The 18,393-nt window shown below is 41.0% G+C and overlaps 1 protein-coding gene across 1 annotated transcript in view; it reads left to right on the forward strand.

The window, feature by feature from the left end:
• Nucleotides 1-18,393, forward strand: part of CCDC171 (coiled-coil domain containing 171) — a 121,171-nt gene that overhangs the window by 42,499 nt on the left and 60,279 nt on the right. Inside the window, exons 7-8 of the mRNA XM_066612584.1 lie at nt 951-1,089; nt 16,071-16,173. Coding sequence (XP_066468681.1) covers nt 951-1,089; nt 16,071-16,173 — 242 coding nt within the window. The remainder of the gene's footprint in view (nt 1-950; nt 1,090-16,070; nt 16,174-18,393) is intronic.

An 18,393-nucleotide genomic window follows, 5' to 3' on the forward strand; every position in this document is an offset into this window, starting at 1 on the left:
GAAAATCAGTAATAAAACAGTGAAAATCAGTGAAAAAACAGTACTTGTAAATAATAAAAACACCTGTACTTGTAAATAATAAAACAGTGAAAAAACAGTGAAAATTTGTAAAATCAGTCCTGTTATTTCTGTGATTGTATACTGTGGTGACATTTGGGGGGGGGGAAGGGATATAACAAATCAAAACACTTGAGTTTTAGTTGATCCAAGAAGCTTTTGAATGTAGGAGAAATTTGTAATTTGATGAACTACACCAGCGGTTCTCAAACTCTCAGGGAGAGTTTGAACCACAGTAAGTGTATGAAGGGGCAGGGGAAAGGCTTGATCTGCTGGATTGCGCCACTTTGGAGGAGCACAGGGGCTTGCTGCCGCTTACCAGAGCCTGCAGCAGCCTCCTGGAGGAGCAGGGAGCGCCCTTGCCAGCTTCCCCAGAGCCCTCCATGTAATGGGGGCACTAAAAATTGCGCTCGCAACTACTACTGCTTTTCTGTTCACGAAACTAGAAGTCATGATTGCAATTTCTACTGAATCTGCAGCTTGGGGAGACCTGCGGATGTTGACGTGGGGGTTCCCTGCATCCACGGGAGGGTGCTGCAGGCTCTGGTAAGTGGCAGCAAGCCCCTGCACCCCTCCAAAGCGGCGCAATTCGGCAAATTGCATTGCTATGCTCCCCGTTCCCTACTCCTTAAGGGGGCAGAGACCAGGGCTCTCTGGCTGGGGCATTGTGATGCCTCAGTTTGAGAACCACTGTACCACACTAATCTTGTACAATTCACTTTTATCTCCAAATCTACAATTAAAAAGAAAGATTTCAGCATAGTTGGCATTTGTAGCATTTCCTTATTTTTCTGTGCAATTCTTTTTTATATAAAAGCATGCTGCAATCTACTTAAATGTCTAAACTATCAATTGTCAAAAGTATTTTTGAAAATTCTGTTCTGCCTTTCCAGGCTAGAAACAGAGTATCTCTCCATAAACAAGCGGCTAAACGAAGAGATAGAGGAAAAGAAAAAAGTAATTACAGACCTCTCAGAGAGACTTCAGGATAATGAAAAAAGTAACAGAGAATTACAGGATGAACTTCTGCTGGTAAGAGAGAAGCCCTGAGGCATTTTCTTTATTGGTCCAAAAGATGTTATGTATGTTCCTGTGTGTCAAAAAGAAAAGCTTTCTTTAAGCACACAATTAAAAGCTTCTGATACTATCTTTAAAAAAGATTATCAGAGACAGGCAGTTGAACCCATTCTTAGCAGTGTGGTAGGCCATGTTTGGATTGTAGGGACTTTGGCTTTAGATTAGTGTGTATCCTCTGGCTTGTGTGATGTCTTGCATGTTTCAGGTGGAAACTAAATTTCGAGGTCTGTTAATCACTTGGTAAACATGGTAGCCAATAACCATGTAATAATGGTTGTATCAAGAGGAAAGAGAGAGTCACGAGTGTCTCACCAGAGGAATGGTGAGTTATTTAAGTTGCTTGCTGCCTCCCCTCCCCTCAGCATTGCCTGACTGAAAATGGGTATAGAGATGCCAATCGCTGCCTGTTCAAGACTGCAATTTGTTACTCATGCCTTCTTATTGGGATTCAGCTGAAATGTTCAACAAATTCAGATTTTTCTGGACCCACCAGTATATCTGTATTTTCCACAATACACAAAATCATATGGTACTGTGTTGTCCATGTGAAAAAAAATTCACAAGTCAAAGTATGTCCGCATTTTTACTGGAATGCCTGCATTGTGTGTTTAATTTCAGTAAAAAATTGTTTCAGTTTATCTGTCTTTCCACATGAGAATGCACTAGAAATAAAATTATTGTAATGAAGCATTTAACTTGTTATGAATTTTTTACATGGATTATGTGTCTGCAAAATAACTGATTTTGTGAGGCTGTCTCTTTAAAATAATCTTTGATGTTGTATTTTTCCCCCACCCCACTAAACCAAAAGCTTCTGAAGCTCGGGGAGGTTGTGTGCAACCTCCCTACACTTCAGAAGGCTGACTGGAGCCTTCTCGAAGGCCTGCTGCTCCCTGGGAAGTGCACAGTTTGGGAACCGCAGCCTTAAGGACATTTGGAGTGTAGTGCTTTCTCCGCTTCCCACAAGTCTCCTCTGCACATGGTGTTAATGTACTATGGAAATCTCCAACTGTATACTGAAATTAAAGAAACCCAGGAAGGTGCTTGGAAACACTTGCACACACCCGCAAGTAGGACTATCCCATATGGGTGTGAAGGTTGCGCACTGTGCAAGGACACCACATCTAAGGGGATACCATTTCTAGTTGGCTAGGATTCACTTGTCCTCTGCCTGTCATTCCCTCTGCCATCATGCTGCTGCTAGAATGAGTTGGGCAGACACCTCAGCCGTTTGGCATGCCAGCTTCAGCACAGACTCACTGTGCTTACCAGTTGCTGTTTGCCCAGCAAGCAAGCACTGCTGGGACTGAGGTGGGTTGATGATGCAGACTGATTTGCAGGACTATAGTTCCCAATGACACCACCATGAGGCAGAGGGAGAGAGAGCATGGGTGGTGGAGGTGCTGGCAAATACGAGGTTGGCACCTGGGTAGCCTGACATTTGTGTGCCTCTGCGAAGCCTTTTCCTGCACCTGGTGTGCAAGTTGGAGCATAAAAGGAGCGGTTGTTGTTGAGAAATAAACAGTATACTAACTTTAAACAATTTTACTTGAGCAAGGGGTGCGTCTTTATAATTTGCACAAAGATGCTGTATCACCCATCACTCTACTACAGGCTGGAAACTCCAGGCTGGATGATTCTGGGTGGTGGGCTACATCTTTTCCCCAGGTTACCTACCCCTGCTATAGCAGTTGCCTGCACTGAGTAGGTGTTTGGACCAGATGACCAGTAAGATCCTTTCCAACTCTAACATCTGATTTTATTTGATTCTTCAGCTTATCTTTGTTCTTCTTTCTTCTGCTGCCAGTGACCAAGTTTTAATAAGGAGTTTCTCAGTTGTTACTCCAACTTAGCTTGCAGTGGCATAATATACACTGGAGGATGCGTGCACTATGTCTGCCAGACTAAAAATCTCCCTCACAAAACCTAGTTTTGTCACATTTTCAAGCTCACCATTCTCTGCTTGCCTTATGCCATTTGTGTTAGGTGTGTTTTTTGGGGGAAAAAAACCTCTTGCTTCCCAAAGGGCTTGCTGGAAAAAGACTTCAGTTTAAGTAAACTTTAAACTGAACAGTAAGGTGTGAGCAGCTTCATTAGAGCTGGAAAAGGTTTATATGCACTTCTCTGTTCTTAAGAACCTTCTGTGGATCAAATGTTATTATGTGTGCTCTCTGTGTTTTATCTGCCCAAGTTGGTATTAAACCTATCTGTGGTCTCGCTCACTGACCATAATTTGGATATTCTCAAAGGATTAGTTACTCTTTAGCTTCTTCTAGACTATTAAGGGTGGAAGCAATTTAAATTCACACATCTTTAAGACCAGAGGGGGGCCATTACAATTATCTAGTCTGACCTCCTGTGCACACAGGCAATGGAATTCGTCCTGGTTGGATTAAAGCATATCTTTCAGAGAGATTTCTTATTTCAATTTAGAAACTTCATTTAGCCTTGAACCTGCTACCTTGTTTGGCAAGTGGTGCTGTGTAATTAGCCATAAGAAAGTTCAGGGAAGTTGGATCTCTGCATTATTTTTAACTTTTGCTTCCATATTGGAACACGTTTCACACTTTGGTCTGATATCATTAAGGACTGGTGCAGACTGGTACACATTTATCCCAGTGACATTAATATGCTTAAGCATTACATTTGTTATATTATTCATGGTTAACGCTAAGCTACAAGCTCTGTTCAGTGTTAATTTTGGTTATTGGTGTTGATGTAGCCCTTGTTTAAGACAGTTTGGACAAACTTAGGCCAGAGACAGAAGGGATTGATTAACCTGCACCCCATTCTCAGTCACTTAACTATGGTCAAAGTATGGACCTCATTAAATCTGTATTGCCCCTAAATATCATGTTCTGTGTAAGTATTAGTTCACAGTTATTGAAATACTTGTCATTTTATTTCATATGCTCACTGCATCAATCAAAATCCTTGGTATTCTGGGCTTCAGTGCATTGGCTTAGATGCAAGTTCCATTAATTTAAATGGCGCTTACTTCCATACAAGAATGTCTAGGATTACAAGATCACCCACCCAAGCTTGTATTATCTGTGTCATTGTGAAATTCAAAAGAATGTCTCAGGTCACTGTATATGAGTGCATTTATAGTGTTTTAAACCATAACATCCATGCAGGTTGAGTCTCATCATTTGTGAGGCTTCCATTCCCAGAACTCACATGAATGGCAAAAATCCGCATTAAAGCAAATTCATTTAAAAAACAATGTCCTTTTGCTCAGAGATTTAAAAACAGCCTTGCTGATCTTTGTAGTGTAAAACAGAGACATTAGGTAGACAATCCATCAATCAGTCTCTCTCCAGGCGCTTAGAAAGACTTGAGATGTTCCCTTCACCAATTCAAAGTGATTATCATTCTTTCATGTGCTCACGGGGAAGGGAGGGGTTGTTTGCTTTGGAGTGAAGCTGTTTATGCATGGAGAGAGAATGATTGATGGATTGTCTGCCTAATGTCTCTGTCAGCTGGCTGCATGCCCTCTCTTGCATTAATAAGGCAACTGTTAAACAACTGTTTTCCTTTAATTTAAAGGGCCCTTCTCATTTGAGATTGAAAAATCCCCAAAGGTGAAATTTTTTTGGATAATTAGGTTATACCTGTTATCACTTGCATGACTGTCTTTCTACAACAGTAAGAAAAGCAGTTTTTTAAATTGTGATTTTAGAGGGATGCATTTTTCCCCTTCTCCAGGGATCAGCACATTCCTTCTCATTTGCACGGGCCATTTGTGTTGAGCCAAAGCTGTGTATAAAAAATCAATGTATAACAAGGTTGGACCTGTATTTCCTTCTTTCTCTGAAGGTATTTTTGGGAAAAGGATGCTTTATTGCCACCTTCTTCTCAATTGGTGATGTGTCTCCATCTTATCCCCCAAATGCTTTATTTCAGTAACAATCTAAACTCTTTGCTCATTGTCACTTATTGAACTGTGGGGAAGTCATAGTAAGAAACTGCCCCACTCTGATTTCCAAAAAGGTTTTCCAAAAGGCAGCTTTCCTGATGGCTGGTTTAGATGTTGGAAGTGGCAGCGAGAGAGAAGGCATTACTTTATGAAAGAGGTAGCATGAGGGTTTTGGACAACAGTTGCTGTTTTTGATTGTATCTCTTGCACTTATCCTGATAGTTCCCAAACTGCTGTTTGGATGGGTAGGAATCAGCACAGGGAGTTGGCACAGTCCCCAGATCTAATATGTTCAGATTCATTCACAGTGACATTTAGAAAACGTTGCATCTTGGGAGCACTCTAAGCTCTTTTTTGATTAATGTCTTTCCAGAACAATCTCCTAATCTGCATGCATGCATGCATATATATATGCAGTATATATATATGCAGTAATAGTATATATAGTATATAGTATATATGCAGTAATATATATATATATATATATATATATATATATATATATATATATATATATATATATATATATATATATATATATATATATATATGCAGTAATATATATATATATATATATATATATATGCAGTATTCTGACACCTCCGGTCGTTGCATTACTGATGCATTTAAGCAACAGAAATTTTATATTAAATCTAATTTGTTCAGTATTTCTTATTGGAGGCCATTGTGCTTGTCCTCAAAGCTACAATCAGACCAGAACCTGACTGATGAACCCTGGAGATCTCATAAGATTCTGTTGCTGAGCTCTCTGAAATTGATGTGTAGGGTACCTTGTAGTCAAACTCTCTTGGAATAATTATGTATTACGTTTATATTACACTCTTCTTCCAGTGAGGAGAAACAGAAAACATGTTTCTTCCCCAGTTTTATTCTTCCAACAACCCTGTGAAATAGTTGAGACAGTGACTGAAGTGAGGTTGTCCAGTGAGCATTGTAGCCCATTAGGGTTTGAACCTGGGTCTCCCTGGTCCTAGTTGGGCATGTTAATCACTATACCATTGGCACTCAGTAAGGTGCCAATGGCTCTCCCTTGATCAACTAATACAATCCATTGGTGCAGCATAAATGTCATGTTGCTTAGGATGTGCAGAGGCTGATCAGACTCTCCAGTTCTTAATCATATATGCTTTTAGTTAGTAATATTGTTGAGATGTATTTTTAAACAGGTTAAGAAGAATTGCTGGGAACTTTAGCAAATAAAAAGGCCTATATATTGTATGAAAGATGTTGTGAAATGGTTTTTGTCAGTGATTCAAGGACGATTCCTTGGTGATTTAATTATAGGAAGTTGACCAATGAAATGGAAATTTCCTATATTGTCAAATTTGAATATTGTGGTTGAAATGAATTTGACTAGCAAAAACATTTGGGAAATGGATAAGTTCCCTGACACACTTTCGTTGTACACTCTCTCAGGAACAAAGTTCATGAATCCACTTTATTCCTCCCTTTTTTTGTATTCCTTAAAAGATGATCCCTCATTATCAGTCTTAACCAGAATGCAAGTTATGCTCAGTGGAAGGTGTATGACTTTCTTTGCTATTATCATGATGTTCTCTGGTTGGCTAATTTGTATGACTGGATAGACAGAGGAAGCTAAAAAAAATATTCTTTGTACTATTATGAAAAATTAAAATTCCCTAGTGTAGCTTTGACATGTTATATTTTAGAACTCATTTGTTCATTTGGAAGTCACTGTCTTGTAGTGATATAGGGAGGGAAAAGTAGAAATAACAGGCTTGTGACATGTAAAACTTGTTCATTTTTTTAAAGAAATGATTTGTTCTTGATTTCTTTTTCTTTTTTCATTATTCACCAGTCATGTGGCAGCAGGTAATTTTCTATTGCTTTCTGGAGCGATGCATTTCAGTTGTGCGTAAAACTGATTAAGCCTTCTAGCTTTAATCAACATAAAGGCAAATAAGAAAAACTGTGATTATAGTTCAGACTGTGGTTTGGGAGTTCTCAGAGGACCCTTGAGCGCTTGTTAGTTTAGTGAGGAAAAGCACCATGGCAGCACTGCACCAGGCCTTCCTTGTACTGGCCAGACAGCAACAAGAAAAGTGTTGGTTCCTTTGTATGTCGGTGTGTGGGCTGGTGGGATCCAGGAACCTCTGAGACTGATTGTATATGTGTGTGGCTTGGCATGGCATGAGAATGTGCGTGAGATTTTGTTACCTTGAGGATTGTTGGACTTGGAAGGAGGTGAGGGATGGGGTTATGCAGAATTGGGAGCCATTTGGATGCATATGGGTATTTTTTTGTTTGCTATGGGATTTGGGATGGCAATACTACCTGTTCTTCTACTATACTATCATTAAATGGTTACATGGGGAACCAATGTGCAGATGAAGATGCTCCTGATGTAAATTCTGACTGATCCTCATAGTGGTAGATACTTAGGATGAAAAGGTGTGTTTGAACGAATGCAAATTATTTGTTTAGGTACACGTGTTTCAGATGAGCTATGGTTTATTTTCTGAGGGCTGATCTTCACCACTGACTTCCTTCAAACATTTTTGTATGTGGATACATTAACTACATGAAGAGAGGTTAGTGGGAACTGGCTGGTTCATGTGGTAGGATAGTAACCATCTCTGTCCCTGTGGCTGCAATCACATTTTTTGAGACACACAAACTGTTGCACACAGTGTGTAACCTTGGTTTGAGCTAACTTTTCTCTTTTTTTAGATCAGGGGTCCCCAGACTATAGCCTGGGGGCATAATTCCCTTTAAAGGGTTTGCCCAAGTGCACAGACCCCTTCAGCACAGCATGACAACTGATCATCAGTGATGCTGCCTTTGGAATTCAGTGACAATGTCACCACATCATTGTTGAACTTTGTGCTACATGGAGTTTGGATGGGAGGTGTGTGGCCATGCTGCCACACACTTTAGCAGTAACACTTCTTGTGAGCCAAGTCTGGTCCACCAACAGATTTTGACCAGCCTAAGAGCACAGTGGCATTATAATTACCATAGATACTCACTTATAGTACTAACATTTTTGCCAAGTAATCAAGCTCCAATTATCATTTTGCCTTATTTCTGGGTCAATCCAAGGGCAGAGCCTTTCAACTCAGAACAGTCATTTCTCAGCTCAGCTCAGCCAGGCACCTCCTTAGTTGCTATAGTAATTTTCCTGGGACATTCCAGCCAAAGTTAACCTTTTTTCTCCTTCCTTCTGCTGCAGCCTGGTTCTGCTTTGCAAATGCTTGCAAAGCAGGTCTGTTTTTTGAAACACCAGGATGGGACCCTCCTTCCTAGGCTACAATTCAGTGCACTATTACTTAAGAATAACACCCATGGAAAGCAGTGGGTCTGCTTCTGAGTAAAAAGGGTTGCAAATATCTCATCTCTCTGCTGTGAATTGAATTGCACACTCTCAGTTCTGTGTTATGGGTTGTATGTTGTATGTAGAGCTTCTGGCTTAACACGCTAGACACCTTAAAGGTGGATTTGATTCATGGATCTCCTGCAGTGGTTCCCAACCTTTTTCATGTGCATATCGCTTGGCAGCCCATTTCCATAAATTGTACCCTTCATATTAACGGAATGTTTGTAATTAATAATACAAGCCCTCATCTCCTCTATATGAAAGCCCAGACTTCATGTATTCATCACATATTTTCTCTGTTCATCTATTTGAAGAACAGAAGACTCTGCCTTTGCACTGTTTTGCACCAGAAGTGTGCTGAGAAATTCTGGGTGATTGATCACTTTCCATATTACGTTTCAACTTTTTTACTGTGCTGGTTTTCAATCACTGGTGCATACATGAATTGATGACCAAAAACTAGCTATTGGTGGGGCTTTCACAGCCAACTAGCTACCTCCCTTCCTGCCTTGCTGGTCCTTGCAAGGCATTCTGGAGCATGACCTGCCTTTTTCTGCCATTATTCCATTCTTTTTCAAGTACCCATAAAGGTCCTGTTGAGTGTCCCTGGGAGTACATGAATACCAGGTTGGGAACCACTGTTTTACTAGTATATAGTTTACAGTGCACTTACTCTGATAGTGTTTACAAAAAGGTGGTGAAGACCAGAATTTAAAAAAGAATAAAAATGTATCTTATGATCTTTTACTATGTTTTTAATAAATTAGAGACTACAGTTCTTAGATAACAATTAGTGGTAGGTTATTTTTCAGGATCTGGCCTCGGGTAAAATCAGACAAAACTATAGTCAGACACCCCCCTAAGTTTAACCCCCGACTTATCCGAGGGTCATAGAAAATTCCATGATTGTTGGCTCCAAACCTGCCCTCGACTTATCTGTGGGGTCGACTTATAGGCAGGTGCCTGCAGTATGTGTGGCCATTTCTTTCTCCTTTCTCATCTTCCGCATCACTACCCGCCACCGTGCACCTTCTTTCTTCCGCTGGATGAAGTGACTGCTGGGCTGGGTCCTTCTCAGAGAGAGAGGCAGTAAGTAGCCCTGCAGCTGCAAATATGGCTAATATTTTTTTCTTCTTTTGGTAATTCTTGGAGTGATGTATGTTGTTTTCTATAACTGACCTGTTCTGGCCCACCATAAGACTACAACTTAGTGATGTGACCCTGACTGCTGAATATTTAGGGACCACTGATCTAGCATTGAGATGGTTGTATACTTAAATACGCAATCAGATGAAGATGACTGGCCCAAGACCTCCTGGCACCTGAGGTGGTATGCCAAATTCTGCCCCCATCTGGTGATCTGCCAAGCCTCTGCTCCTCCCATTCCTTTGATTTTTAAAGGAAAAGGGGGACAGAATGATGAAGGAAGAGTGGAGTAGAGATGTTCTAGCCCACCAGTTCCTTTCCTTCTCCACACTTCCTCCCCACTCCATCCTCCTCTTCCTTTTACAATCCAGGGGAGGAGGACGAGGAGCAGTGCAGGTGAGTGGACAGATGGAAATGGACACCTCCCCCCCAGTCTGCTGCCTTGAAGTGACAGCTTCAGTGACCAGAGGGTTCAACCCTGAATGGAGAAGTTTGGTAGTGTGAAAAGATAACAGCTGAGCAGAGACACACAGATTTCAGAGGAGTTCTGACATCTTTGGATGAATATATATCACTACCTTATTACAATAAGTAGTAACTTGGTTACAACTACCTCCTGGAAAGTTAATACTTTGCAAATGGTTATCTGTAGTCATCCTTTATTAGATGACCCTCTGAATGTTGCAAGTTTGCTATTCCCTTCCTTAGAAATAACAGAAGGTTCTCTGTGGTGCCACCTTGTGGCTGATGTATATCATAGCTGACAATCCCAGCAAATTGGCTCCTACGTGAACCGGAGTGGCAGTGGTTTTTGCTTTTGTTTTCAGTACTTTTATTTTACTTAGTATGGTCTCTTTAAATGCATTAGAAAATTCTCAAATATCAATTTCTTAGCCAAAATAGCAAATAAATCAAAATCCCATCTCTATAATTATAAACATGCTCTTGTATTAGAAAGTATTAGCACTTTTTTTTATAGCTGATGTTCCAGGAGTGTTGTCGCAAATCACTCTGCAAAATTAAGTTACTTCATACCCTTCTTGTAATGAACTGCTAATCAGTCTGTCTTCCGGAATCTGCTGTTGGCAGCAAGTTGAATTTTGGAGTGTAAGTTGCAAAAATCTGTTCTTGTAAGACTGCTCTGTGCCTTGAACTAGCACTTGTCCCCGTGTCATAATTGTAGCCTCTTGCGGACATAATTTGTTGTCCCAAGTACTTTGTCAGGACCTGGGGGATAGGAAAGTGGTTCTGATAATAAAACATGCACAATATAGAGCTAGCCTGCCCATTCAGTAGGATTAGCTCTGGATGTAAGCCCTATAGAAGGCATCAAAAGCCAAATTCTCTGGGGGAGTCTCCATCACTGTTGCTTCAGCCCTTTCCAAGCACATAGCTGTCTCTTCCTCTTTTCCCGGCAGCTGGGTTAAAAGGAGATTAATTAGATCTGTGAGGCGGTGAGTTTATTTGCACTCAGGTGCTTCTATATTTATGCTTCTCACAACTTGGGTGGTAGTCGATTTATCCAACCAGAAGTGGGTGGGTGGGTGAGAGGCTTCTGTCTGGCAAAGGTGTTAATCTAGGTTAAGGAGCATTGTGTGTCCTCACTCAAGTTGCTAACGAAGCAACCCTTTGATGTATCTTTGGCAACTTTTGAAGTTGTGGGCTATATGTAGCCTTTTAATGTAAAATAACACACATAAAATAACACAATTCGTAGGTAGCTGTGTTTTTCCTTTACAGAAAAGTCCAAAACCCAAAGTAGGACAAAATTTTAAAGCCAACAAAAATATCACAAGGTATTGAGACAGCATTTGGGTTCTCTGGAACTCATCTTTACCTGGATGATAAGCAAAATTTGGGGGAGGGGAGACAAAGTGGGTTGTGTTGCAGAAGCCCCCATGTCTACAGTTTGTAACAGTCTTGATGTGAGTTCAAGAGCCTTTATGCAGACTTGGATTAGCCTCTGTTAAGTGCAAGCAATGTCTGAGATTTCCTCAAGTGTTATTGGGACAAAGCAACAAAAATAGCTGTTCATTTTTTTTAAAGAAAAACATTATGATATACATGGATTACTCAGATCTTACTCCAGTACTGGGCAGAATGCCTTGGCCTCTTGCAAGGCAGAGAGCAGGAGGAAAGAGAATCATGCACCCATTAGTCTTTTTACATTAACATAGCTGGAAATTAACTTTAGGTTAGCGACCGCATAGTATTTAAGTGGTTAAATAAGCATGAGATAACTCTGTATATAGCGTTAGACAGAGGTCAGTTGGCAACAGTATCATTCTTTGATGTGGCTGGGTTCTTGCTATGCCAAAGTTCACTAGTGCTGCTGATGCACTTGGTGTTCTTTAGCATAGCGTGTCACCATCACCTTTCTACTGTACTGGAATGGGAGAAGATGTTTAAAAAACATAACCACCAAGGATTCCAATTGGGGAATGAATTACTATTTAAGTGGGTGGCAGGCAAGATGTTTAACGAGCGACTGACTTTGAAAGTCACTTTGCAACTGAATGAGGATCACCGAGGGAAACTTTATAGTAAAATAAGGATGACCGACAGGACTTTTATTGAAATGGCTTCCCTTGTTGTAGTACATTTTCATATGGAGTGTCTCTGAGGGCTAGAAAAAAAGGATGTGGTGGGGATAATGTTGCTTTCTGTCTGTTCAGTTTTTGCAGTCATGTAACTGTGTTATTAAAGTTGATATTCTAGCTAGTCCTATTTGGAATTGTTGCACTGATGAAGGCTGCATCTAGCTGAGTGGAACTCATTATGCACCAAAACCCATTCTATGTGTCCATAGGTATGTAATGGGGGGGGGGGGGAGGGATGGAAATCCATGACATGAACCACTTTGCAAATACCAATAGCTGCTTGCATGCTGCTTTCTCTGTACACACAAACATTGACTGAATATGCCGACAGCTGTACTGATGCAGCCATGCATTATGTTATCTGTGCCAACAGCTGTACTAATGCAAATTACTAAGGGCGCAATCCTAACCCACTTTCCAGCACCGACATAAGGGTAATGCAACTTCAAGGTAAGGGAACAAACATTGCTATATCTTGAGGAGGCCTCCGTGACTGCCCCTCAACTGCAGGATGCAGCACATGCCCCACTGGTACATCTATGCCAGTGCTGGAAAGTTGGTTAGAATTGCACCCTAAAATCTATTTAAACCTTAACATAAATGGATTAGATACTTTAGGGCAGCCATTTTCAACCAGCGTGCTGTGGCACATTGATGTGCCAAGGTCTGCAGATGTGCCACAGGAGTTTGGGGGGAGGATCATTTATTAGTAGGGCCAATGGGGGTGTGAGTTCCTCACCAGCAGCATGGTGTGTCTTACCAATTGTTAAAAAAAAATTGATGGTGTGCCTTGACAATTTTGACACTTTGTCAGTATGCTGTGGGATGAAAAAGGTTGCGATCACTGCTTTAGGGTATGTTTTCCTTTTATAAAAGTTTATAGAATATTAAAACACAAATATGTTTTGGGAAGGTTGTGCCATCATGGTACATGACATGCTTAAAGCTGCTATCCAACACATACTTAAGAGTGAGACTCATTAGACAACAGAGTATTAGTAGTAGTAGTAGTAGTAGTAGTAGTAGTAGTAGTAGTAGTAGTCTCGCCGCACACCACTCCTTTTTCTCCTCACAGGTTAAGATGAGAGTCAGTCACGGTCACCCAGTGAACTTCAGTCTATGTGAGATTTAAACCAATGTCTCCCCGTCTCTGTCAGAGATTAGGGTGAGCTATGTTTATAAGCCTGTGCAGAGGACATTGACCTCTCTAAGACTTCCAGAAGCAGTGATCTCTCACGGTTCGCTTGCAAATGTCTGCAAGATCTCCATCAACTAACTGTTGTATCATGCTGAATCTTTTCCCTTGAGCTGGAGAAGAGTTGTTGCTGTCTGTGGGTTGGAGAACAAGGAGTCAAGTGATTGCCATGGGACAGGAGGAAGAATCACAGTAACCTACCCTCCATTGTTTATAGATGAAAACTAGGACTCTTGTGATGCCCCTCTTCATATATATATGCATTTCCATATGCGCCGGAGTGATGTCAGGTGAGATGCTGGCTGAGAGCTATGCTCACAAGAGGGCTTATCTCAGCCAGGCTCTTTAAAGCCCTCAGTACTGTTAGCAGCACAGGAGACTCATGTTGCTGTTTTGCTGGACATGCCAATTTAAAAATGGGTCCGTTCCCAATAGATCCTGTAGCACTGTGAAACCTGTGTAGAGGATATGCCCATTAACTCCTGCCCACTGCTATCGGTTAACAGGGTAGGGACCCAGTTCATTACTTTTTCCTGAGGTTCTCCAGCAATGTGGTGATAGCACTGATGTGCATGCTTACAATTTTGTTTTTTTGAAAAAAAGCAACTCTCCCCTCTTCCTCCAGGCAAATGTGAGACAACATAGGGACAGTGATGATTCCGAAATAGGTACCAGAAAATACAGTCCCTGGTAAATGAAGACATTTGGAGGAAGGGAAATATATGCGAAGGAAGGCAGCCAGGCAACTGCTTGGAGTGAAAACAGTGCTTGGAAATCTAAATAATTTCTTTTGTATCTTGTCTGCAATTGGAAAAATAAAGTGGCCAAATTTGACTTGGAAATGGCAAATACAATCAGTGTACTGTATGTAAATGCAGAGAGGCACTGTAAACATAAGTATACTAACATGTGGTGAATTAAAAATAAAACATCTGGAAGAGAGGGAAAAACACTCTGGGCTGTAGAGCAGCTTTACGCAGATCTTTTGTGTGGGAAGTTATTTAGCCACACAGTTTGAGTATCTGGTACTCCAAATGCTTACACTTACAAGAAAATATTTATCTTATTGGTGTGACATTGCTGTAGGTGTTTTTTTCAGCATTGTATAAGCAAGGTAAAACCATATTGATGCAATCATGTGGTTCTAGTCTATTTATACCATGCAAGAATAATATGCATCTTATTTTTTTGGGGGGGGGGGGGGGAGAGAACAGACAGGCGATATTGATGTCTTAGAAATGAAACCTCTGGCTTGAGAATTCCATTGGCACTGGAAATGCTTTGTGAAGTACATTACTAACTATCACACAGGGAAACCCATGTAAATGCTACTGGGGATCAAACACGGAAATGTATATGAATAATATATTAGTAGATATACAGAACATATAATTAAAATTGAAATAGTAGAGCAAATTTATAAAATATTTAAGTGGCATGGTGGAGAACACAGCAGAGATTCACATACGTTGCTTGTCTTCCAGTCAGTCACGATACACGGTTGGGTAATCACAGAGCTCCATTTTACAGGGAAAAGATGTTTCCCACAGTAAAAACTGTATCCTTAAATCTTCCAGACTGACTTTACAGATGGAATAAGAGCCAGGTAATCAAAAGTTAAAATAGCAATCAGACCTGAACCAAAGTTAGGTGGCACCCCTCCACTATCAAAACCTCTCCTTCACTTGGAAGTTTGAAAAGGATGGTGTAAATCTAATTTACTCTTGTCCTCTAGTATTCCCAGGCTCAAAGTTAGAACAAGGGATTAATAAATTACTTGAGACCTGGGAGCACAAGTGTGCATGGGCAGTACATGGCACACTTGCTGTTGGTATTAATCATATTTTTATAGTGCTTTTCAACACAACAAAATCCACAAAGTGATTTATACAGCAAAAGGAATACGAAATGGTTCCCTGTCCCAGAATGGCATAAAATCTTAAGGAAGAGATTGTGCTGGAACAAATAGACAAAAGCTGTCCCTTTCGAAATGCAGAGAGCGCCACTACTGGAAAGGTGCCTCTTTGCCCTAGTTAGCAGAGGTTCAAGTATGTGTAGAAAAGTACACATGATACTACAGGTACATTGTCATGAATCTCCAGATGGCTTCCAGAGGGGCTAACTTTTGCAATAGAGAAGGGGCAGCTGGAAGGGAATACTTAATTCTTCTTGTGCTTGCTGCTTCCTTACTCAAGCTGTTTTTACTCCTGCAGGGTTCTAGGCCTGCCTTTGCAGAACAAATATGGCTCTGAGCACTGGTGAGAGTAAAAATAATTGTACATGGGAGAGTTTCAAGGAGAAAGAAGTTAGGGTCTGTTCTTCCTTCCTCTTCTCTGCGACAAAGTCCCCATCTTGAAGGTATCTTGCAACAAAGAAAGGGGCTTCAGGGCTTTGTTACAGCCGACTGCAGTGTAGCATGTAGTTATTTCCCCCTAAACAGGTACTTGGTACTAACATAGGAGGGGGGGAAAACAACTCATAGTAATCTTGGAAATACAGCAATGGCAACTACATTATGGGCCAGTTAAATCTCTTTTTGAAATCATTATAAATGTTGCAGTGAGTGGAGATGGTTTCGTCATTATGATTCTCCCCTCCTTTTATAGTTATATGCTGTGCCCTACAGCAGAATTGATTATGAGATGCCCTTCAGCTCAGTGCTTTTAATATCTGTACTTTTTGCCTTTCCTCCCCTACCCCCACCCTTGTCAAATAAAGGCCAAGAAACGCCAGGTCTTCCTAACAGAGATGTGTGAAAGCAACGTGAGAGAGCTGGAGTTGCTCTTGGACAGCTTTACTGTGTCAGGCCAGCGGACAGCAGGTTAGTTGAAGGTATAAAATGACAGATGCATCTGTCAGTGTTCCAAAGTCGCTACATTGTGGGAATTCTGCAGATGCCTCTTGCGTTCCCTCCTCTCTACATGCTTTGATTTGATGACATGATAAGAGCAGTTTGCACAGCAGTCAAGTGGCCTCGCTAGCTGAGAAAGGGTGACTGAATGCGGACCTGCTGTTGTCAGCCCCGCACTTGATTTACAAGTGTTGGGTTCTGTGTGATCGGTCAAGAAAGGGCTTGCTTGCTGTGCTCTAAATCCAACAGAGAGAAAAGTCCTTACAGTATAGCTACAAGGGGAACAGATGTTTTTGATTGAACTGAGCCAAATTCAGAGGCAACCTTCAGCTACTTAAAGGTCATCTATTCAGAAAAGGTTATGTAGGATACAGAGTAACACATTAGTCTTTATAGTGTTACTTTTGAAGTCAACAGAGGGGGAATGATTAGATCCATGCCATCAAAAACACTAGGCCAACTGATGTGCAATACGGATCTAGCAAATTTTGTTCTTTATTGTCAACTGTGTAGCATTGATAATGATATAGTACAGAAAGTAGAGCTGGGGGGAAAATGATTTTGTTTGCTTTTTTTAAAGGATGTGATTCTGGTGCACTTCTTGCCTCTTAATTATTTGTGGTTGTTTTTGAGCCCTTCTGATTCTGTTCTTTTGTAAAGCACATCTTCCTTCTCTGCCAAATATATACAGAAGAGATTTGAATACATAAACAGTCAAAGTACTTTTAGAAGCAAAAAAGTAAACAAACTCATGAAGACATTTAAAAGTCTTTTTGATCTCATTTGAGTGACTATATCTTGCAAAAACTCTAAAATTCAGTAATACCTTTACTGGGAACAGCTAAAATCTCACAGAATCACCAGCTAATGTTTTGAGTTCTCTGTAATTCTCCTTGAGGCTGGATGTTTATGCAAAATAAGGGGTGGGTGGTTATAAGATGGGGAATGGCCTACAAAGACAAAAGGAGACTGTTTTAGACAAACATAATGACTGACAGAAGTAGCGCATAAGACCCCACACTTCGTTTCTTCTGGGTTTCAGGGTGATAAAGCCAGTCTGTTAATTCATAACAATTTGGATGCTTCCCCCGCTATGTATTTGTTTTCTGCTTTAATTTGCAGTTTCCTCTTGCAGTTTTCTCCATAAATGAGCATTAATGAAATTACCATGGATATTTAGGACTCATGGAACAATGCAGTAGTTGAGGGTTTGAGGATTTGGGGAGCTGGGGAGGTGTTGAAGCCAAAGGACAAAATGTTGTGTGGCCTGGGAAACTGTGGAAGGCAATTAGCTAAAAGCTGCCTAGAAAGTCTTTTCTTCTTTGGCGTGCTAGGAGCATGGAAGAAGGTTTTGAACTTAGCATTGAGAAATGGCTTTGTTAGAGTAGAGGGTTTGGCAAGTGAGGCTGGCTGCCTGGGGTAGTGAGCCAAAATGACACAAATAAAAGCTGAGAGTAATTATTGATATGAAACTCATGTCTTCTTGTATCTTATTTTGAGTTTTAGAGTTGGAGTTTGCTTGTATATTTATGGCCCTGGGGTGGGGAAACAGATGACAACTGAAAATCTGTTTTATCACAAAGCCTTGGGATTATTCCACATTCTCCCTCCCCCATTGGACTGACTTTTTTCTGTTTCAACAGCACAGTCTAAGTTAAGGATGGAATGAACTGATTAAAATTAGTCTCTGTGGTCTAGCTTGACATTCTACCTCGATTGCTTAAGTTAATCAAAAAGGGTGTAGCACACTTTCAGTAAGGTTATAACAATTTAGAAAGTCTTTCTAGAAAGAAACAAAACATCGAATGTGGCTAATTCACTGCTTCCCAAACTCCAACAAGGGAGTTGGGAGCACTGTAAGTTGTTGCGGGGGAGGGAGGAAGATAGCAACATGATCCCCAGGATCGTGCTGCTTCCGGGAACGGGAGGGGGTTTTACTACTTCCTTGCAGACAGTGCTGCAGTCCTGAGGGGTCTAGGAGCCCTCTGGAGGGCTCCCCTTGCCTGCAATAGTGTAAAAAAACAAAAAAGAAACAGGCACCTCCGGTTTCATTGCAAAAACTGGAAGTGCTCACTTGTTTCTTTTTGTTCTTACACTTCTGCAGTCACTGGGGCTCCCTGCAACCCCTGTCCCCACCAGGGCTGCAGCACTGACTGCAACTAAGTAGAAAACCCCCTAGGGATCACGTTG

The sequence above is a fragment of the Tiliqua scincoides genome, chromosome 2 (assembly GCF_035046505.1).
Source record: "Tiliqua scincoides isolate rTilSci1 chromosome 2, rTilSci1.hap2, whole genome shotgun sequence".
NCBI lineage: Eukaryota > Metazoa > Chordata > Lepidosauria > Squamata > Scincidae > Tiliqua > Tiliqua scincoides.